At 38.9% G+C, this 24,191-nt stretch overlaps 1 protein-coding gene across 6 annotated transcripts in view; it reads left to right on the top strand.

Moving 5' to 3' along the window:
- Positions 1 to 24,191, top strand: part of Ipo11 (importin 11) — a 179,397-nt gene that overhangs the window by 122,703 nt on the left and 32,503 nt on the right. For all 6 annotated transcript variants that reach the window (XM_015989110.3, XM_006995670.3, XM_076551935.1 and 3 more), the window contains one exon: positions 15,728 to 15,823. In XM_015989110.3, coding sequence (XP_015844596.1) covers positions 15,728 to 15,823 — 96 coding nt within the window. The remainder of the gene's footprint in view (positions 1 to 15,727; positions 15,824 to 24,191) is intronic.

The raw sequence follows: 24,191 nt of genomic DNA on the forward strand, positions 1-24,191 counted from the left end.
AATACATGCATTCACTTATAAAAGATGATAATAGTATTTTCCTCTGCACCCACTCTAGAGGGTTTGTTGTTTAGTTCTTTCTCCCTGACTTATGATTTCAAGGTGGGAGGGGTGATTATAGTAAAAAACAAACAAGCAAAAACCCTTTATTTTCTTATTATTTATGACTGAAATGAATGTTTTTTGTTTTTTGTTGTTGTTGTTTTTGGCCTGAGGTATTTTTATTAATGTTTCTTTTCATTAAGTTCTCCAAATTCCTACTGTTCTAGTTGTTTTCATAGCTAAAGGTACATTTAATGGAAGAAAAACCAGACAGTGCAGAAGTATATATAGTATATAGTAAAAGTTTCTTCATGCCCCCAACAAGAAACCCTATCTTAAAGACATTCAAGAGAAACATAATTGTATGTTTGGAGTTTAGAAAAATCTGTATGATGGTGCTTTTACTTTGATCTTAAAAGTCCCAAAATTAAAGACTCCAGTGGTATGAGACAGAAACTTAAGCAACAGTTTTTAAAAATGGATCATTTTATATGTATTTTTATAGGTCGCTTATAACCTGATTTAGACTCAACCAGAAAACTTTATTTCTATTAATAGCAATCTATTAATAGAAGCTATAGTCAAGCACATAGGTTTTCATGAAGTATTCATTTTTTGTGTTGTCAGCAGGTACTTGCTTTAAAAGTATTAGTCAGTTTATTGTTTTCTGTCTTTTGACATTTTAAGTTTAAAAACATGAAGTATAATAGAAGTAATGTGTGTAGTAAGTTTTTACAACAATTTGTCTATTTTATGTTTTGAGTAGCCTCATAAAGCTTACTTGTCCATTTTTTAGATATCTGTATTTTTTTTAACCATCTATTACAAGTTCTTGACTCTATTGTTTATTAAATGTTCTTGGTTAGAATACTCAGGAATAAATAAGCTCCAGTTTAAAATAATTACATTTCAGGGGGCTATTTTAGAAACTGAACAGAGTTTTCCATTGAGCATAAAAGCAGTGGTTAAAGTCCCATGGCTTCTTCTTCTCTGGTAACTAGGCTACCATTTATAAGTGATTTGTGGAATTTCACAATCTTATCCCTGCCTTTTGGAATAACTGCAAACTACTAACACTCTCCTGTCACTGTAAGAGAGACATTTTCTACAGGTGAGGATGTGTGTGTTACCAGAGGATACCTGGTCACTTCAGATGAAAACTCCACATATGATGGAGAAGAGGCCAGGGTGAAGATCAAGGAGCCCCATGTCTTCTAGAACTAGAAGACTGCCCGTGTTTTGATAGCCAGAGGCTAAGTGATGGGCAGTTTGGATAGACATTGTGAGAGAGTGAGGAAATGATGTGAAACAGGCAGCCAGGAAAGAGATTGTCTGGGTAGCTTTGTTTTTGTGGGAGGTTTTGTGCTTTCTCATGTATAAAGTTCCAGGATTTCTTTTGGTTAGTCCACTGTGTAGGTGTGGGTGTGTGGTTTTACCATCTGTTTGTAGGTGTGTGTGTGTGTGTGTGTGTGTGTGTGAGAGAGAGAGAGAGAGAGAGAGAGAGAGAGAGAGAGAGAGAGAGAGAGAGAGAGAGAGAGAGGGAGAGGAGGGAGAGGGAGAGGGAGGAGAGGGAGAGGGGGAGAGAGAGAGAGAGAGAGCCCTTGGAGGCCAGAAGATGATTATGGATCACCTGAAACTAGAGTTATAGTACTTGTGAATCACCAGATGTAGATTCTGAAAACTGAATTTGGGTCCTTTGTAAGAAGAGCAAATGCGGCCGGGCGGTGGTGGCGCACGCCTTTAATCCCAGCACTCGGGAGGCAGAGCCAGTCGGATCTCTGTGAGTTCGAGGCCAGCCTGGGCTACCAAGTGAGCTCCAGGAAAGGCGCAAAGCTACTCAGAGAAACCCTGTCTCGAAAAACCAAAAAAAAAAAAAAAAAGAAGAGCAAATGCTTTTAGCCAATGAGCTATTTCTCTGGTCCCTAAAAAATTGTGGAAAGGAAAAAAAATCCAAAACTTATTGATGTATAAATTAATACAGAAGCAGATATGTCCATGTAGTCATACTCTGGTCAAGAAACAGAATGTTCAAACAGGGTATTTGCGTGTATTTCCTGAGCCTATGAATTATACATGGCATCCCAGTAGTTAAACTTTGAAGTGAAAGATCAACATGAAATTTGTACATTTTAATTCCATTTTCTTACCTGCACAGCAGTACATAACAGTCAAGACTTACATATGTATTTGTGTTTAGATGGTGCAGGAGCAGGAGAAAGGGGGAAACATGCCTAGGTAACCTCTTAGGAGATACTGAAAAGCAGCTTCAATGCTACACTTCTCCACTAGATGTTCCCACCATCTGCCTCCTGCCTTCCTTGTTCGTGGACCTTGTTACTAGGTTCCAGCACCTTGTCTTCATGCTGACTTTCAAATAAGTCCACAGGGAGTTGTAGCGCCTTGTGTGCTGTGAAGGAAGGAAGGGTGTGTGAGACAGTTGATCTCTATTTCCTACTGAACAGTTGCTTCTTAGCTCCTCTCCAGAAGTCCTGGTTCATTTTTCATTTGTTTGGTTTTTTTTTGTTCTTGTTTTCAGACTATCTTATGAGCTATTAGAATCTAACTCACTTTTATTAGTTGTTCAGGATCCATCTTGATGATTTTAGTTTTGGAAATGATAGGTAATTTCTGGTATTATTTTTATAATATATAATATATACATTATATATTATGCTGTTGTCAAGCATAATATATAAACACAGATTTCAAAGTGCCTCCTGCCACTAGTTTGCACCCCCACCCCCCATACACCTTTTGATGAATTTTGAGGCTGGATCTTGCTATGTAGTCCACATTGGTCTGGAATTTGTGATTCTCCTGCCTCAGCCTCTTGAGTGGTTAAATTACAGGCATTGACTACCACACTTTGTGTTTATCATTTTGCTAAAGCTAGTAAGCATGTACAGCTGCACCCTTAGTGTCCAGTGAAATCTTATGAGTTAAAATAGTGTGAATGAGAGGCATGTGGTATACCTGCAGCTGGCCCAGATGTAACTCTTACCTCATGTGATAAAGTAGAGGATACTATATTTCTAATAGGAAGTACTTTTCAACAGTGGGAGACCTTATATAAGTGTTCTTGGCAGGGTTAGGGTGAGCACTCTCTCTTTCTTCCTCTGTCTATTGAGTTTCCAGTACACAGATGTAAACCTCAGTCTGCTCTTAGTTGTATCTTTGGAAAATTTGTCGCTCCTGCCAGATAATTTTCTATGGCAATTTTTTTTCTAACCATAATATGTAAGGCTATATTTCTTTGTGTAAATAATAAATAAACAAACAAACAAATAAATAAAGTTCTTTGAGAGCTTATGCTTTGACCTTTAAAACCCTTTCCTCAATTACTTGCTTGCTTATGAAGTCCTCTTAAACTCTGTCTCCTAGCATGGTGCCACTTAGAGTTTTATCCTTTGTTTTGTTTTGTTTTTCAAGACAGGATTTTTCTGTGTAACCAGCACTCTGTAGACCAGGCTGGCCTCTAACTCACAGAGATCCACTTGCCTTTGCCTTCTGAATGCTGGGATTAAAGGTATTAGCCATCACCACCCACCAAGCTAGAGTTTTGTTTTTAATGTAAACAGAACTGACCTTGCAGTTGCAGGCAGTAGAGCTTCCAAAACAGAAGGCCCTGGAGGTGTAAAGTTTGTAAAAGAGAGAAGAGAGAGGTGAGGAGAGAACTGGCCAAAATGCTGTTGGGAGCTTGGGATTTTAACTGTAGAGCAAAATTACGGAAAGATATAAATCTATGTTAAAACAAGAGAAAGAAACATTGAGATTTTTCAAAAGAACCCTCTGAAACCAAGTGTGATAAAGAATACCTATAATTCCAGGATTTGGGAGGGTGTCGGCAAAGGAGTCAAAATTTAAAGGTCATCTTCTGTTACAGAGTAAACTCAAGGCCAGCTTGGGTTACATGAGAGCCCATCTCAGAAACTACAACGAAACACTCTAGTGTGTGCTAGAGAAGATGAATTACAGAAAGCTGTGAGAGGGTTGTCCTGTTGGAGAAGCCACATGGGTGTTCAGACTAGAAATAGAATTGGCCTGTAATACAGCATCAGTAGTAGGAAAGTAGAGACATAGAAACAAGGATTTCTGGAGGTAAATGTGGCAGAATTTGATGATGAGTTTTGGAAGGAGGATGAGGAGAAAGAGTAGAACTGATTGGGTGGGATAGAGCTTGTCTTTATTAATGAAGGAAATTGAGGAGAGCTTGCTTTTACTTCCCCCCCTTGTTCTGGTTTTTACTTTGACTTGGGAGGCATCACATAGTGTAGATGCCTTGAATTTGAGATGCTTGTAAGGTTGCCAAGAGCAGATGGGAGAGGATGTGGATGTAGTTAAGATTCCATGCTGGGAGTAGGGAGGAGGAATTTTGTCACGGAGCCTGCTAAGAGCAGGCCTAGGTAGCCTTTTTGGCTAGACTACATGTATCACAAAGTAGTCAAATTTTTGTTTGTGTGAAGTTGTTAATTACATAGTTTCTTTTCTTTCTAAAGACAGGGTCTCACTCTGTAGCCCCAGCTACCTTGGAACCATATATAGACCAGGTTGACTGTGAACACAGAGATGTACTTGCCTCTGCTTCTGAATTGCTGAAATTAAAGGCTTTCTCCACCATGCCTGGTTACCATATAAGTATTTTTAAATGATTTGAAAATAGAGTCTAGAAAGATGGCTCAGTGGTCAAGAACACTTTCTCCGCTGATAGAGGGACCTGAGTTCAGTTCCCAGCACCTAAATGGTGGCTCACAGTCATTTATAACACTAGTTTCAGTGGATCCAGTGTTCTCTTCCGATTTCTGAGGGTACCAGGTATTCACATGGTACACCTGCATACACACAAACCAAGCACTAATACACATAAAAATCTTTAAAAATAATACCTTAGAGAAAATAGTTTTTCCTCTTATTTCAAATTTTATCTGTTTATTGCAAAATTTTTTAAATATCAAGGTTGCTGAGTTTTGCTTAGTATTTTTCTCTTAGTTTTTTGAGAATTTAATACAATATATTTTGTCATATTCACCACTCCATCTCACCGTGTCTTTTTCTTTTCTTTTCTTTTCTTTCTTTCTTTCTTTCTTTCTTTCTTTCTTTCTTTCTTTCTTTCTTTCTTTCTTTCTCTCTCTCTCTCTCTCTCTCTCTCTCTCTCTCTCTCTCTCTCCCTCCCTCCCTCCCTCCCTCCCTCCCTCCCTCCCTCCCTCCCTCTCTCTCTCTCTCTCTCTTTCTTTCTTTCTTCTTCCCCCGTCACTAAGCCTCATTTGTGCAATTTTGTTTTGTAAACTTTGCTGCTGTCTTGTTCTTCATTAACAGGTAGCTTCTTACCAGTTGTTATCAGTGCCCTCATTGTTAATAGTCAGAGTTGACTTTTAATTATGGAACACTAACTAGGCCTGGTGGTACATACCTTTAATCCTAGCACTGGGGAGGAAGAGACAGGTGGATCTCTATGTGTTCAAGGCCAGCGAGAGCAACACAGTGAGACACTGTCGAAGTGTGTGTGTGTGTGTGTGTAACACTTTTCTAGAGCATATTATCCTCATTTGGGCTGAGCTGTGTGACACATAGGACTTCTTCAGGACTTTAATCCTGAATACAAGTACCTTTTCATACAACTTTAATAATGTTACTACAGATGTCTTTTTATTTTACTGTTTTTATGTGTATGGGTGTTTTGCCTACATGTTTGTCTGTGTACTGTCTGCATGCTGTGCCTCTTGGATCCCCTGGAACTGGAGTTAAATAGACAGCTGTGGGTGCTAGGATGAACCCTGTGTCTTCTGGAAGAGCAACCAGTGCATTTAAGTGCCAACTATTTCTCCAGCCCTGACAATTGGCTTTTTAAAATTTGTTCTAGGGAATAGCTTTTGATGGCCTTGTAATTACTTAAGATAAAGCTTTACTTTAAACAATTTTCAGCATTGACAATGGTGAGATATTAACCTGATCCAGTGATTACTAATTTCTGTTAAATTTCTTTATTTCCCCTCTTAAGAAAACCCAGATTGGAGATGGATCTCAGTTAGTAGACTACCTACCTAGCAGGCATGAAACCCTAGGTTTGATTCCCAGTACCACAAAAATCAGGTATGGTGTGTACAGGGGAGGCAGGAAGATCCCAAGTTTGAAGTCTCTCCCTTTATTCCTTAATAAGTTTGATACCAGCTTAGGTTACGTGTGACTTGTACTAGACATTGGTCATTTCATTTTCATCCATGTTCTTAATATGTCCTACATAAACTTAGTATGTCCTTGCTGGGCATTGTTTTCTATGCATGCATAATCTTTCTCTTGCAAAATACCAAAGGACAGAAAATTCTACTCATCCGAAGATACAACATTTGGTGGTTTGAATGAGAATGGCGCCCATAGCTTATATGTTTGAATACTTGGTTCTCAGTTGGTAGACCTACTTGGGAAGGATTAGGGGGTGTGGTCTTGTTGGAGGAAGTGTGTAATGAGGCAGGCTTTGAGGCTTCAGATGACCTAGTGCCGTTCCCAATTAGCTGCTTGCCTCCTCCTTGCAGTTCTAGATGTGTGCTCAGAGCCGTTCCTGCCTCTGTACCTTTGCTCCACCATCATGGACTGTAAAGCCCTGGTACCTTAAGTCCAATTAAAACACTTATAAGTTGCCACTGTCATGGTATTTTATCTAAGTGTAGTGGTTTGAAAGAAAATGGCCTCCAGAGGGAGTTGCACTAATGGGAGGTGTGGCCTTGTTGGAGTGGGTGTGGTCTTGCTGGAGGAAGTGTCACTGTGGAGGCGGGCTTTGAGGTCTCACAAATGCTCAAGACACACCCAGCAAGCTGACTACTTCCTGTTGTCTGTGAGTCAAGATGTAAGAACTCTCAGCTAACTCTCCAGCACCGTGTCTGCCTGCATACACCATGCTCCCTGCCATGATAATGAACTAAACCTCTGAAACTATAAGCTAAGCCGCCCCTGAATAAAATGTTTTCCTTTATAAGAGTTGCCGTGGTCATGGTGTGTCTTCACAGCAATAGAAAAGTAACTATTACACTACATATTGATCATCTTTTCAAAAAGTATGTTACTTCTTTTTAGTGTACCACCTGCAAGAGTCATTTTTCTGCTTCTACAATATGGGTGCTGAGGGTCAAACTCAGGTCTTCAGTCTTGCTGCTAAGTGCCTTTACCCATGGAGCCATCTCATTAGCTCCATATCCACCAGCTTAATTATTTCTTACAATGTTGGAGATAATGGCTTGGGGATGGGGCAGAAAGTTTATGTGCCTGTGCAGTAACAACAAACAAATAGAACACAGATAAATACCACACATTAAAAATCTTTGTAAGAAGTTAAAGAAAATATACTTTGTTGTAAAGTAGTGAGTTGTGGGGCTGGATTTGATTGGTTGATCAGTAGTTAAGGCACTGGCAACTCTTCCAGAGGACCTGGGTTCAATTTTCAGCACCCACATGGTGAGTCACAATTGGCTGTAACTTCAGTTCTAGGAGGTCTGACACCCTCTTCTGGCCTCTACAAAAACCAGGCTCACGAGTGATGTACAGACATACATGCAGGCAAAGCATCTATACACATAAAAGTCTTTTTTTTTTTTTTTAAAGGTAGTGATTTAATGACCTTTGAATTATGAATGTTTAGGTTCTCCTTGGCCAGCTTTTCTTAGGGGAACTAGATGTCTTCATATGCTTTTTCATGACCGTGCAGAGAATTACTGTATAAAAAGGATTGTTTCCATTTAGGGGACAAAAATATTTTCAGCCTAAATTCTGGAAAGTATTTGAACATCAATACTGGGATAGTTTCAGGCCTTGGGGTTCTGGGATAAAACCGATGACTCAGGCTTCCTTGCTTCCTTTGACTCTTTCAACAAATGTCTGTTGTTTGTTTGTTCTTGTTAAGTTGTGTAAACCAAGAGACACAGTGCAGAATGTATCGCCTGGTTGTTGCTTTTAGGTTTTACTAGCTTGTTTCTTTCTTAAATTACCCCCTGTTCTTTCTTATTAATAATAATTTAAGAATGATTTCAGATACTAAGTAGGTATGAGTTGTGATTAGTATGATTAAGGCCTGTTTATATAATTTTAAAGTGGTTGAAGTTCTGATTCTCTTTGGCCTGCTACTGTGAAAATTTTGACTTATAAAATTGTACTGAAAAATTGATTGAAAACATCTGTGTTTCTGCCTGCCTATTTTCTTCCTGGCACAGGAGGGTGAAGACAGGGTGTGAATTTTGATGTCATCATTTTAGCCAGAGAGAAAAATTAAGATCGTGCTCTTAGATGATTGGCCAGTATAAAATGCTCACTAAAGAAAAACTCAAATACAAAACAAAACAAAAAAAAAACAAACAAAAAACAAAAACGGACAGATAGGTGCCAAAGACTCATTCCCCTTAACCATATAAGTATTAGAACATTCTGCTTATTTTTGTCTTTGTGGATTAAAAGCTTTGTTGGCTTTCTAAGGACATTTAGTTTTTTAAACATCTATTGTTTGAGTTCATAATGATATGAGAGGAATAATTTTAAACTAGCTCTTTTAAAATCAAAGTAAACACAGGAAACGTTTTTGTATATTTTGTATATTACCAAGTTTTCAAAAGCAAGGGGAAAAAAATCACTTTTCATTAGGTCCCATAATCTATACATGTATCATTTTTATATATACCTTCAGGAAATATTAACAGTTCAAAACTAGTTTTATTCATGTATATTTTAGTGAAAAAGGAAATAAATGAAAATTGTATAGAATTAGTTTATATGGTCAAATGGCTTTTACTTGCTGATTTCAGGTTTTTGTGCCTTCACACATTTAATCCTTGTGCACATGTAGAGTTAGTTACCATACAACAGTTATCCCTTGGGATCGATAGGGGATTGTTTTTGAGATCCTTTGGATAAAATCTGCAGATGCTCAAACCCCATATATAAAATGGTAGAATTGCATATATAGCATGCACACCCCTCCATATGCTTTAAAATCACCTCTAGATGACATAAAAAAATCAGAAACAGGATAAATTCTATGTACAATATACTTGGTGGCTAAAATAATGAAAAGTCAATGCAGATGCACTTTCTTCCCTAAAGTATTTTGATCCATGGTTGGTTTACTGTATAGATGTGGGTCCTGCAGATAAAAAAAACGTCTGAGTATGCTTGAACAGTACAAGCCAAGGTTTTTAAAAAGCCTGTATTAGTGACGAGGCGTAGGTCAGGGATAGAATGCTCGTCTAGCAGGCTCAAGGCCCTGGATGTAAGTCTTAGCATGGGCACAGGAGGCCTGTGTTCTTTGTGTGGCACCGTCACTTATTTTATAATCCTGTCTAAATCAAGGACGTAGGAAAGGAAAAGTGAAAGTGACAGGTCACAGGCAGAGCAAATTTGGGCCATCAGTGTGGCCCTCCTTCAGTTCCACTTGACTGTCCAGTCTCCTTGATAGCAAAATTCTCTTGTAGTTTTTTAAAAATGAATTTTCACAAATGGATTTAGGACTCACTCTTTCTCTGTGTTCTGGCTTATATCCAGTATAATCAGTTGCATATTTCTTATCTATGTATCAGCTATTCATGACTGTGATTATCTCTACTTGTTTGGGATTTTTGTTTTGTTTTGGTTTTTGGTTTTTGGTTTTTTTTTTTTTTTTGGTTTTTCGAGACAGGGTTTCTCTGTGTAGCTTTGCGCCTTTCCTGGAACTCACTTGGTAGCCCAGGCTGGCCTCGAATTCACAGAAATTCGCCTGGCTCTGCCTCCCGAGTGCTGGGATTAAAGGTGTGCGCCACCACCGCCCGGCCTTGTTTTTGTTTTTTTAAATGTTTTTTTTTTTTTTTTGGTTTTTTGAGACAGGGTTTCTCTGTGTAGCTTTGCGCCTTTCCTGGGACTCACTTGGTAGCCCAGGCTGGCCTCGAACTCACCGAGATCCGCCTGGCTCTGCCTCCCAAGTGCTGGGATTAAAGGCGTGCGCCACCACTGCCCGGCTTGTTTTTTTAAATGTTTTAAAAACATCTCTGTGTGTGTTCACACATGTACCATAGCACCTATGTGGGTATCAGATGCCACAGGTTACATGTCTAATGAGTGAAGAAGATCTTTTCTTGAATTCAGGACAGTATTGTGTTCGTTGGTGAGAGAGTAGTCAGGGAAGTGTTCATGAAGGAAGTGTGAGGGAAGGGAGTAATGAGAAAGGCAGAACACCGAGTGTTGGGTTCTACAGGGCTACTGTGTGACTGTAGGTAGCTCTCAGGTTATCTTTTCAGGGATTGTAGATTCCTTAGGCCTTCGTAGTTAAGAAGAATTGTCACTCTTAATAAGCAGCAGTTTGAGGCGTTAAGAACTAGGTCTAGCATCAGATTTGAGTGGGTGAGCCCAGGAAGACTGCAGGACATGACACCCTGCTCATGTATATAATGGGGTGGTTTTCATCAAAAAGGAAATGGTGCCTAGTTCCTAGAATGTGCTTCCAGAAGTGACCAAAGCAAAATTATCTCTAATCCTTATTCGTCTTATTGTAGCTTTCTTTTGACTGTTTCTATTTTAAATGTTCAGTCACATTAAAAAGCATAATTCCAGAAACCAGCATGGATATGAGGTTAAGACACTTACTACTAAGCTTGATGATGAGTTTAATCTCCAAAACCCCATGTGGTGATAAGAGAAAACCTGACCCCTGTGAGTTGTATGCCCACTATATATACCCCACCCCAAATAAATGAGTGAAAAAAAATGTTTTAAAAGTTAAAAACCCTAATTCTAGAACTATTGTAAAACTATTATGAAAAACAAGATTGATTCTTAATTTATGACAGGTGTTGGGAGAGTGTTGCGTGTGCTGTTTTTGTGCACATGGGCAGAACAGGGCTTTGGAGCCCCTGGATGTGGTTACATACCGGTGTTTATTATTGCTGCCGTGAGGAGCAGCCTGCAGCAGCTCAGAGATTGAAAGGAATCCATGGAGTTGGAGAACTAATCACTCAACTTGACTTTTCTGAGGGAGTAAAACTTCTTAATTCTCTGGGGCCATGAGCAGGGCTAAACTTAACTCTTGGGAATGGTGAAAAAGGGAAAACACACACACACACACACACACACACACACACACACACACACACACACACACACACACACACACACCCCCCTTTAGGGTCTGTCATCTTCTGTCTCTTTAGTTCTTTTTTTACTTCTATCCAGATGTATCCCTTCTGTCTCTCTCAATGTTTTCCTTCTAACTACTTCCTGATGTCTTCCTTCTACATCTTTCCTGGTGTTTTCCTTATATTCTGTCTTTACTTTCCTTATATTCTGTCTTTACCCAGCAAACTCTTTCAAGCAATCTAAAAATTACAATGTGATTACATTCCAATTTTTGAGTGAATGATTACAATGAATACAAGTAAAAAACATGTTTTCCATAACCCTTACGTGATTAAACATTTTACATATTGTAGGTGAGAAACAAGTTGTCTCAAGAACACACATACATTCAGAGTGTCAACAAGGTATTTTTCTCAGCCAGTTCTTTTGCTGGCAGGTTGCATTTTGCAGTTACAAAGACAGGATCAACCACGTTATTATTTATCTTAAAGGTAAACTTATAAGAAATCTTAAAAGAATCACAAATCTAAATTTTTATATATGAAAAACAATCAGCTCTACTTTAAATACTAAGGGTACATACCCACTCAACAAGTTTTTATGTCAGGAAGCTGAGGGCAGAAATGGGTACAAGGAATTAATCATCACCATGAATCACCAACCCATCCAAGCAAGAAAAGGTTCACCAGCCAGCAATACGGGCTGCCGTTGTCCTTGTTTCTTGACCTCAGCAAGTCTTTCACTCAACTTTCTAAACTTTAAATGGTTCCCCAAGAGTTTCTGCCTCAAAGCCATTAACAAAACCACCTTAACCTAACCTTACTAACAACAATTCTACATGTCTAAATTCTTTCTAAGGGTAGTGGTTGCATCATTTATCTGCTCCAGCAGCAATGCTTGAAAAAGTTAATCACTATTACTGTAAGTACCAGTAACATGGCCCAGTGAGGGCCTAGAAACCCCCTGAGAGTCTTCATATAACCCATAGATTGTGAGGGATGTGGTGCCCAGGAAGGCAACAATCAGAGCTATGTTCCATAACAGCATGAGGTCCTCATAGTCCTTGGGGCTTTGCCTCTCCAAGGCTCACTCAGATATAACTTTGCCAGCTGCCCAGCTATGTTCCATGAGTTCCAGTGCTGCCCGTTGGTCCCCTTGCATGCCCTCCGACAGTTTATAAGCTGTCTGAGGTGGGTGTTGGGGACCAAACTGCCCTTCTGCAAAAACAATACATGCCAAACTGTTGAGTTATTTCTCCAGCCCTAGAAAAATCTTTCTAAAAGGCTTCATTATGAAATGTTACAAGTTAGGTTGTTACAAGGAATGCATTTATAGTAGTAGTGTTAGAAGAGTTTGTAAGTCTTAATTCTTATTCATTTAAATATATATTCTGAAGTCTGGAGTTGTAATGCACACCTTTAATCCCAGCACTTGGGAGGTAGAGGCAGGCAGGTATTTGTGAGTTCAAAGCCAGCCTGGTCTACACGGTGAATTTCAGGACAACCAGGACTATATAGAGTCACTGTCTTTATATACATACATACATACATACATACATACATACATACATACATACATACATACATACATACATACATGTGTGTGTGTGTACATACTACTTTGACTTGTAGTTTCCTCTGTTATTTGAAAACGCTTTTCCCCAAACTGCTTAGTGACTAATAATTAAGGTGCTTCTTTTTGAGAATGCTTTTTAAAACTTGAGTGGTTTGGAGACAATTATACTATCCAACTTGTCTTTTTTACTGATTACAAAAATGTTTCCTTTCCACTCTACAGTTCCTCCTCCCTAGAGTCAGCTTTTCCCATTCAAAGCCAGCCTTAGTTCCTTTCTTCTCTGGACTGTAGAACTTGGGGTCTGTCTCCCCGTGCCTGGCACTTGAGGGATAGTTACTGCTGCAGAGTGATACTTCATAATATAGCACAGTCACATTGAGGTTGCCAAATACCCGTTAGGAAAATTCATAATTAATATTTTGAGAAAACATTGACATTTCTTCCTTACAGATTTTCTAGTTTTCCCAGGAGTGAGATTGATGCTTAGAGCTGATGTTAGTAGAGAAGGCAGTTTAATATAGTCTCCCTAAAAATCTTGAAATAGATTCGTGGGCAAGATTCCTGGGAAGGGAGGGCGGGGTTTCTGTCTGTGTAAGCCAATGCTTTCAGCTCTGTATGAAGAAGAAATTTCAGGTTCTACTTGGCATCTGTGATGGCTCCATGATGATTTGCTTCTCAGTGTGAGGGAATGGCCTTATTCTATCTACATACCTTTTGTCTTTATACCTAAATCTAGGCTTTGTTTATAGACAAGGACACTAAAGATCATATGATTTGTAGCTAAATTTCTAGTGAAAATCTTGGCTCTTTTTTTCTAGTGTATACCTTACCGAATCAAATAGGATGTAGACTGAACATTTTTAGAAGGTATTTTTTAGTTCTTACATAAAGGAATCACGATGGCATAAAATAAGATGTTCTACTCAAACAAGAATGTATCAGAATGATTCCCATCAGTTAGGACTTAGCACATTTGGTGATTGGGTTCTCCAAAATGTGATCACATTTGAATGTAGCGACACAAGCTTCTGACTGTACAAAGCAGGAAGTGGCCCTGACTGCTGACCTTAGAGCTATTTACTGAATGTTTTGTGTTGTTTTTTAAGACAAAGTCTCACTGTGTAGCCTTGGCTGGCCTGGAACTTACTATGTAGACCAGGCTGTCCTTGAACTCATAGCGATTCACCTACCTCAGCCTCCCAAATGTTGGGATTAAGGCATGCATCATTACACCCACTGCATTCACTAGACATTTAAAAAGTTAATTATGCATATTAATGAAGTCAAGTTACAGGGATAATGGTATAATCCTGGAGGCACTCATAACTTATTCAACTACTTTTAAATTCCCATAGTATAATTTAATTATACTATATGGTAGTAGATGGCTGCTTTTACTTTTTTGTAATACCAGTTATATAAGTTATGTTTTATATATAGCAAAAGTATACAATTTTGACAAATTTGCATCTTTGTACAAGCTCTGCCATGCTCATGATAGAAGTTATATTACCCAAAATGTTGCCTTTTTCTGTCCTGGAAAACTGTTGATCAAATAACCTTGCCTTTTGAGCGTTTTGTAGGCATAGTTACATAGTCTGGCTTCTTGAGTCTGGTTTCTTGCTCTCCATGATGCTTTGACAAATCATTCACGTTGCCTGGCAGTTCTTTTTCCTTGCTGAGTGTATTCTGTTGAATAATTTCCACAGGCCTACATGTGCGCTCAAGTTTATTCATTGAGTAGTTGGTGGCATCCGTGAGTTGTTTGCAGTTTGGGACTGTTAAAGTACAACTATCATAAATATCTGTGTAGATCTTTGAACATTCGTTTGGACCTTAGGTAAATACTCGGAAGTAGGATTGCTTAACTTTATTAAAATGTGACATATTTTCCAGTGTGAGTATTGCATTTTAAGTTCTTGTGAACAATATGTGAGACTCTTTGTCCATCATCTTTTTCATTTTGGGGGGGGGTGTAAGTGGGGGCTTGGATCTGCATGCACATGTAGTCTAGAGACAAGCTTGGGTCTTGTTCTTTAGGAGCCATCCACCTTGTTGTTTGACCTGGGGCCCCCTCCTTCTGGGCTGTGTGGGCTGCAATCCCAAGCTAACCTGTCCTTGCCTTTCCAGTAGGCATAGAGCATGTACTGTATCAGTTTAGCCATCTCCAGACCCATAGTATTGCCAGTCTTCTTAGTTTTACTTTTAAATAAAATTTATTGTGATTTCAATTTGTACTTTTGTAATGCCTAATTATATGCAACATCTTTTCAACTATCCCCTTGACATCTGAATATTTTCTTGGTAAAGTGCCTGTTTTACAATTTTTTTCAAACCTTTCCTACTTCACAATGAAGTTGTTTGTCTGCTGATTGTTAATGATTGTTCTGAATTCTTTATATGCTGGATCCAAGTTTTTGCCAAATGTTTTAACACTATTTTCTTCTATACTGCATCTTTTTTTTCTTTTCCCTTGACAGTGTCTTCAGAAAGGCAGAGATTTTTGTCAGCACTTCTCGGTCCCTATTTATAAAATTAACACAAGACAGAAAAAAAGAGCAAAATTGGTGTGTGTGGGGGGGGTGTATATAATAGGATGTATCTCTGCCTGTCATTCCCTGCTTATTCTTATGAGACAAGCATTTAACCTCAGGGATCCTCCTGTCTCAGCCCTCAAAGCTAGGGCTCCAAACACATACACAGCTGCACCTGCCTTTTTATGTGGATGCTGGGGACTCAAATTAGGTCCTCATGCTCACATGGTAAGCCCTCTTACCCTCTGACCCATCTCCTCAGCCTTCAGTTATCTTACCTAATGCACTCACTCTTCCTGTATTTAAAGACTAATGATCTTGCAAAAGAAAAATTGCTGACAGTATGTGCAGTTGTAAAAATATTACTGTAAAGATAGTTTGAAAGCTTTTTTTCCTGTTTCAGTACTAAATTTACATATTCAAGATAGTATTTGGAATTTTTAAAATATGTTATTAAAATACTCTGGTTAATCTGTTTTGTTTTTCTTTTATTCTAGTGTTATCCAAGATAAATTCTGTGGAATTATAAATATCTCTGTGGAGGCCCTTCATGATGTCATGACAGAAGACCCCGAAACAAGAACTTACAAAGAGTAGGTATATCATTTAATGAATCATACTTAAATTTGGGGAATTAAATACATGCTGCCTGATGAGTTTTAATTCACAATATGAAAAGTATAATTTTGTTTTTATACAGTTTTTATTTAGTTTGTTTCTTTAGACAATGTGTAATGGGTCCCCAAATGACCATGAACTTGCATAGTCAAAAATGAAGTTGAACTTCTGATCTTCCTATCTTTCACTTCCCAAGTCTATAATTGTGTTCCTCCCCCATACCCGCTTTATATATTACTGTTATTGGGGTTGTATGTGTTGATGAGCATGCTGTGAACTGCGCTATATCAACAGCACTACATAGTGTTTTCTTCATTATTTTGCTTACAATATTTATTTGATTTTTAAAGCCTAGCTTTATTATGATATTCCAAATTGAGCCTCTTTGATAATAATCATCATTTTGTGACTTAGTAATAATTTGTTTTTTAAATTGAGCTTTTGACAGTTAATGGCTGCTGGAGGTGATGGCATTATTTTTCTATAGGAGTGTAGCCACTGGGAAGTTGCCTGTGATCTAGTAAATGCCCACACATGTGCAAGCATCCCCACTTAATCCCCCTTAAAAGACATGAGAAATAGGAAGGGGAAAAGGGTTCCAAGGGAGTGGGAAGGGGTTGGAGAAGGGAATAGGCATAAATATGATCAAAGTGCATTATATACACATATAAAATATCCAGAGAAGAAATTTAAAATATTATAAATAAATAAGTTCCAAATATGATCTGGCATAAATTTCTTTGTGAGGATCTTTTGAATACGTTCCCCCTTTCAAGCAAATAATGAGGAAAATGGGATGAATTGTTTTGTATTTTTGTGATTAAAACATCTTAAAATGGTATCTTTTGTGTACCTTTGTGCCTTTCAAGTGATTGACTAGTTTCAAAAGGTAATAGTTAAAGTTTTGTTCTTTTGGTGACTAGTTAGGCTGTGGGAGACCAGCTTCCACATTTATTTACCCTGGGGACACTTGAGGAGTTGAGGGATAAAAGACTTAGAAATATAGAGGAAAGAAACAGAAACACAGGATAGCCTCGGGTGGGCCTGGATCCTTATCCACCGGCCCAGAGCTTTATTCAAAGGGGCTTTTTATAACAATGCCAAGGGGAGGGGCAAAAGACCTCCCCGTTGTAGATACAGCCAAGTGTAGACCCTTACAAACACCTTATACCCAGGCCCGTGGTCCAATCATCTTCTTATACAGTCCTGTTGGGTAAAGCCACTAGGAAACCTTGGTGGGCTCCAATATTAGTCAAAATACATTGTTAAAAATACTGAAGGGTAGCCAAGCTTAGTGGCATTTGCTTTTAATCTCAGTAGGTGGATCTCTGAGTTCGAGACCAGCCTGGTTTACAGAGTCCTAGTCCAGCCAGGTCTACATAATGAGACCCTGTCTCAAAACACAAACAAACAAGAGTACTGATGGGGCTGGACAAATGACTCTGCAGCTAAAGATCACATCCTGCTTTACCCAGAGTTACCCAGGTTCAGTTCCCAGCACCCACATACCTGTTCACAACTGTCTATAACTCCAGTTCCAGGGGATCTGACACCCTCTTTTGACTTTTAAGGACATCACGCATAAATGTGGTGCACATATGTACCTGCAGGCAAACTCATGCATAACAAAATGAAAATAAATCTGAAGAATACTGATAATCTTATTTCTACATATATCAACTTGAATTTTTAAAATTAATTATATCTTCCTGTGGGTAGCATTTATTATACCTTCTTTTTACTATTATATAAATAAAGATATTAACCTGTAATGTTTAGCAAGGTTTCATGAGATTGTATGCTGCTTGACATATTAATGGAAAGAATCTGTTTTCTTTGCTCTTTAACAAAACCATTTGTAACTAATGGGAAAGATTGCCATTTGAGTCCTGTTTTGTTGAAAACACCACAAGCAGATACATGTGGATCTTATTAAACATAAAAATATCTGACATGTTATTTACTTTTGAAGAATTATTATGAAATAGAAATATCCAGCTTTTTGTGACTACAGAAGTAACCACTTATGCATATAGGGAATGGGCCTTTAAAGTTAACAGGAATTGTTCACAATAAGGCTTTAACAGGACCATAAATAGTATTTTTATACAGTGTGTGACACAATTCACAAGTGATGGTAAAGTATTCAGGGTATGTTCAGATAGCCCTTGCTCAGTTTATTTTATATGAATATTATATATATGTATACATACATACATATACATATACGAAATAAAAACAAGAAATAATATATAAGAAGACCAGAAAGTTCTTGTCCAGTTTATCTTATATAAGTCTATAATATAAGAAAACAAGAAGTAATATATAAGAAGACAAGAAAGTTCTTATTCCTTATGCCAAATTCAACATAAACAAGAACAAAAACCCAACTTCGGCTTTAGAAGGAAACAGCCCAGTTGCAAGCTTACCAACCCGAGCTGAGTCCCCGGAACCCACAGTAGAAATGAGAAAGTGAAGTACAGAATGAAATCCAAACAGAGGGAATCTAGACATGAGGGCTGGTGTTCTCGGGAGCCAGAGCCCATCACTCACTGCGGCTTCCCTTCCCCAGAACTACTAGGTGGAGGCTTTTACCTGGGGTTATATAGGAACATAATGGAGACACAAGTTACCCCGCTTGTGTGAGTTTGGCCTCTTAGTGTGCTTGCAGAGTCTGTGGTAAGTCCTCCTACTCTGTAATCTGTGCCCGTGGACTTCCAGAAAAGTTCAGATGAAAAGCATCCAACAGTCACTTTAGTGGCTGATTTACTTTCCAGCTTTCCTTTTATGTTTATTTGAATAGTTCATTGAAAGGAAGCTCATCTTTCTGGTTCCATTGACATTTCAATTATAATACCACTTGAGAATGAACAAAAGAAGAAAACGGTTTTCTTCACCTATGCAAGTCATGTACATATTAGGGTTCTCTACAGAAACAGAAACAGTAAACAGAACTGTAAAAATATTTTAAGAAATTGGCTCATCTGATTACAGAGGTTGAGGCATCTCTGGTTTATAGTGGCAAGCTAGAGACTTAAGAGACCTAGTAGTTTTGAGTTCTAGTCCATCCAGGTTTAAAAGCAGAAAAAAAATCTATAAGTCCTAACTTAAAAGCAGGTAGAGTATGAATTCTTTGGCTTAACATTTTTCTGCATGTTTGCTGTGTTGGCAGAAGCCCAACCATGTAGAGGGGACGTTTGCTTTGACCAGCTCATGATTCAGAAACTGATCTCATCTAAAAACAGCTTCACTGCACACCTAAAATATTTAATCAGACTCATGTGTTTTGAATACTTGTCCCCAGTTGGTGGAACTCTTTGGGAAGGATCAGAAGGTGTGGTCTTGTTGAAGGAGGTCTGTGACCAGGGATGGGCTTTGAGGCTTCCAAAGCCCATGCCAGGCCCAATGGGGCTCTTCCTTGTGCTTGTGGATTAGGATGTAAGTGCTTAGCTCTGCTCTGGCACCATGCCTGCCTGCCTGCTGCCATGCTCCCTGCCATAGTAGTCGTGGACTCTAGCCCTTCACACCTCAAACCCCAAATTAAGTGTTTTCTTTCACAAATTGCCTTGGTCATGACAAAACACAAAGTAAGAAGTTGGTACCAGGGAATGGACTACTGTTATGATAGACCTGATCATGCTGAGTTTTTGGAGGAATGTGGAAGACTTTGGAAATTTGGCCCTGGAAAGCAGTTTAACACCGTAAGTGGAGTTTAACAGACTAACACAGGTAGGATCTTGGGAAGACGAGTGCTGAGAGCAATGTGAACTATGGAAGCTCAGCTCAAAAAAGTTTCAGAGGGGAGCAGTATTAGAAACTAAGCTAAAGACCATTCTTGTGATATTTTGGCAAAGAATGTGGTTGCTTTTTTTCCCTTATAAAAATCTACCTGAGGCTAAATGGAAAAGCTTGGACAAATGTAGTTGGCAGAGGAGATTTCAGTTGATTCTATCACGTGGTTATTACTATTTACTCTTATGCAGGTCTACAATGAAGAAGAGCAAGCAGGGGGAAAAAAGAGTTTGAGGAGGAAAGATGGTTTTTAAAATGATATGTGGCACTGGTTACTGTGCGGAAAGGTCCATGAGGCATGACAAAACCCAATATCAGTATCAGAGCTTTATCAGGAGGAAAGGGGAGTTCAAAAGAACCAGGCCTGGGGGAAAGCATGTGCAGAGAGCAGAGAGAGGGAGTGAGATAGAGATGGGGGCCAGAGAGAGCAGAAAAAAGAGAGGGGGGGTCTGTTTCTGGCTCTTTAAGGCAGGCTTACTGAGCTACGCCACTGCATGCGCAGATTGCGTGACCAAAGAGCACCAGGGAATTTAATGTTTGAGCCAAGGCTTGTGTTGAAAGACTTTGTTCAAAATAGAATAGAAGTGGTGCTGCCCTCAGGACAAGACCCCACTCAGCTAAGCTTCCAATTTATAAAAAGAGGGATTTAAGGAATTATCTGTTGCTAAAAAGCAGCAACAAATCAAACCTTACGCAAATTAATTCAAGGAGGGGTCAGGCTGTATTCCAAGTTTGGCAGTGTATGCCCTGTGGTTCTGGCTTTAGAGTCTTGAAGGATAGAAAAATACCTTAAGACATGACATGATCAGGTTTATAATGAGATTAATATGACCTGTAGAAATTGAGCCAGAGGCAGAAAAACAACTTAGGTAGCTGTTACAAGTAAATCATACTGTCTTGGCGAGCAATACTGAGCTGAATTTGAGATGAACTTTGGAGGAGGGTGGCAGGAGCAGTTGAGGAGGGCCAGCAGGTATTTATAATTGGATGGTATGCACATTATTGTTTTAGTTGCTGTTTCTAGCCTCTTGTTATCTCTGTGGCTTAATATAGTCTAATGACATTTGTTTAGGCCTTTTAAAATTTCAGTATATTTGTTTGGAGAAATGGCAGTGAGTTCATATGTGTTCTTCTAATGATCCCATATTTTATTTTGTCTATTAAAAAGTTCATATTCTAAGGTAAATGAATACTTAATGGTTGGCTAAAATTAATATAACAACATTGCTTGAGAATGTTCAGGAAATAGATCCCTTCAGGAGAGTTTCATCTTGAGAGTTGATGAATCTGCATCTGTTTGTTGCTTATTTTTCAGTTAGAGTTTCTTCATCAAACCAGAACAGCATGTTAGTGAGACTAGAGACTTGTGTGTTGATAATTTGTGTAGCATGGTTTCTTTTTCCTTTTTTATGTAATATTTTGTTTTCAGAAACACTGAGAAGTAAAATTGATAATCTCTTGACAAAGTTTGGGAAGTAAAAAGGAAGAGAATTTAATTAGCATTTTAGGAAGCAGTGAACTTGATTAGAAAAGACTCATAAATTTTTTTATAGCTGTAGAGTACAAAACACAGCTATAAAGGAAGTAGTCATATTTGAAACAAGTAAAATTTAGACTTTTGTAATGATTTTTTTCTTCATTTTATTCAATGGACTCACCAGATGGCCTTTCAGAGGGGAAGAGAGTGGAAACTACATACATAACAGCAACATCAAAAATGATGAGCAACAAACTATTTCCTGATCCTGCAGTTACCACTGTCTGCTATCCTAACTTCTGTCTTTAGTCTTCCTGGGAGGTCTCTCTCCAGCATCCTCTGCTCAGCCGTGCCCTTCTACTTCATAAAATCAAAAGCCCAGGTTGAACAGATGAAGTTTTTGGACAATATTTTATGCTGACCCTTACTACTTTGCACAGCTTGTTCTTGTGTGGCTTTTCCATAGATTGACCACCAAACCCTAGATATGCCATAAGCTTCTATACTTGTGGGTTGACTCAAAATCTCATATCTTGGTGTGTGTCATGTCCTTGGCTTTGGCCTGTTTGAGAAGACCTGCTTCTAGAATTCCTTTTGCCTCTTTTCTCTGCTCCTCCTTGGCACATCCTCTGCATTGCTAATGCACTACATTCACTTAGTTAACTTTTATTCGGACCATAAGAGGATTTGAGACAATGCATAAGAAAAAGGGATTTTATATGTTGTTACTATTAGTTAATAAATCAGCTGCTTTGGCCTATGGCAAGGCAGCTTAGAGGCAGGAGGGAAAACCAAGGAGGGAGACAGGAAAGAGAAAGGTGGAGTCTGAGAGAGACACCAGACTGCCATCCTGGGAGCAACATGTAATGGGATACAGGTAAAGCCATGGAACACATGGCAATACATAGATTAATAGTTATGGGTTGAGTTAAACTATAAGAGTTAGCTAGCAAGAGGCCTGCCATAGGCCATATAGTTTGTGATTAAAAAATAAAAAGAAAAGAAAAAGGGATTTTTAAATAACAAAGCTTAATGGTGTGTGTGTGTGTGTGTGTGTGTGTGTGTGTGTGTGTCTGTCACGTGGATGAAAGACTTAGCTGTGAGCTGAATGTCAGTGCAAAAAGAAGCCCTTGCTGCATGCTGTTGTTTTCAAGTAAAGAGGAATAGGTTTACTAGGAGAAGGAAATGGTTTTGTTTTTTGTTTTGTTTTCTTACATTTTTCATAAGGTATTTATATAAGGAACTGTAATAGAACTTAAGGTTTAACAAGGTCTTGGCTCTCTCTGACAGCAGTATACTCATAGGCAAGAAGCTCCAGCATTAGTTAAGGTGACCTTGCCAACAGCATCATAGATCCAGGTTCTCTCCACTTTGTCTCTCAGCATGTTTAATCTTCAGGCTATTTTCTGCATGGGCAGAAAGTAGCTCCAGAAGTTAAATGACAGTACTAGTGGCCGATACTCTTCTCTCCATGTCTTTTTAAAGATTGAAGTGAACCTTTGCTAGAAACCATTTCAAAGATTTTGCCCTTTTTATCTAATTGACCAGAATTCCATAAATATGCCCCTCTTATGAGCCATCATTGACTAGGGGAATAGGATTGTCATGATTTTTTTTGTTGAGCACTGACTCTGGGGCTGGAACTTGCCATTTCAGAAGTTCATGATGGCATGGAAGCAGAGTGAAGCCGGACAGATTCAGGTTCTGTAAGAAGGATAAAACGTAAAGGTGGTGCTCAGTGGTTGAACTCTTAGCTAGCATGCTTGCCCCTCTGAGTTATATCTCCAGTACAGCAATAAAATTAAATGAAAAGGAGAAGGGTGGTTATGTGACATGACCATTAATAATGCTTCCAGTTCAGTCTTACATGAGGTAATTTGTGCTGTTAGTTTTTTTTTTTTTTTTTTTTTTTTTTGAACTTGACACAGCTAGGGTCATCAGGGGAGCAGGAACTTCAGTTGAGAAAATGCTTCCATCAGATTTCCCTGCAGGCAATCTGTGTGGCATTTTCTTAATTAATGTTTAATATAGAAGGGCCCAGACCACTGGGGCTAGTGCCACCTCTGGGCACATGGTTCTGGGTTGTTCAGCAGGCCAAGCAAGCCATGGGAAGAAAGATAGTAAGTAGCACCCCTCTAGGGCCTCTGCTTCAGCTCCAGTCCAGATTCCTGCCTTGAATTCAAGGCTATTTTATTTAGACTGTTTCCCTAGGTTAAATCTGAAGCATCTAAATTTGGTACTCTGAGGTATAGAAAAGTTCATTTTGCTAGGAAAAGTTAAAGGGACACTCAATAAATATGTTAGGGAGAAGTCCCAAAAAGACCACCATCCATGTATGCAATCAACAAGAGTGTTTATTATCTCAAGAAGGTACCAGCATGCTAGGGCCACACATCCAACACAAAGGCAAAAATGGCGGCCCGAGAGAAGCTTGTAAACTCTTTTATGCACAACTAAAGGAATTCTAAAAGCAGTGTTATCATTCTACCTAGTGGCAGTCACATTAGTACATTTCTAATTGGTTAGGATTGGCAGGTGTGGGCTAAGGCTATAGCTTTTCCATTCTTGGGCAAGTCTGGACAGGTCCCAGGTCTTGTCCTTATTTGGTTATTGCCTTGAGGTACCTGGGGAGGCAAGGGGAGTTGGCCCAGGTCTAAGAGCAGTTCTCCTCATCCTTACTGTCAGGGGTATTAGTGATTGATTGCCCTTTGTTTGTGACCTGAGACCTAGTTCTTAACCCAGTTATCAGGGGCCTGTCATATTTGCCTGGACCTCTCAATTCCCCATCATCTCAAATCCTGGAAATATTTCTTCCAGGTGTACGGGTTTGTAGTGTTGCTTTAAAACCATCAGTTGGACCAGGGAGATCCATGCCTTAATGAACCTGATTAAGGCGTTAATGATACAAGGTCAACAAGTCAGGGCTAAAAGAACAATAATGAGGGGACCAGCTAAAGCTGATAAGAGGGTAGTTAACCAGGGTGACCAATTGAATAAAGATTCATAAAGTTAGGGAATATAGTATAATTTCCTGCCCCAGCCAGCGGGGTCTTCAATGGGGACCTAAAGGGAGG

Source organism: Peromyscus maniculatus, chromosome 15, assembly GCF_049852395.1.
Source record: "Peromyscus maniculatus bairdii isolate BWxNUB_F1_BW_parent chromosome 15, HU_Pman_BW_mat_3.1, whole genome shotgun sequence".
Classification (NCBI taxonomy): domain Eukaryota; kingdom Metazoa; phylum Chordata; class Mammalia; order Rodentia; family Cricetidae; genus Peromyscus; species Peromyscus maniculatus.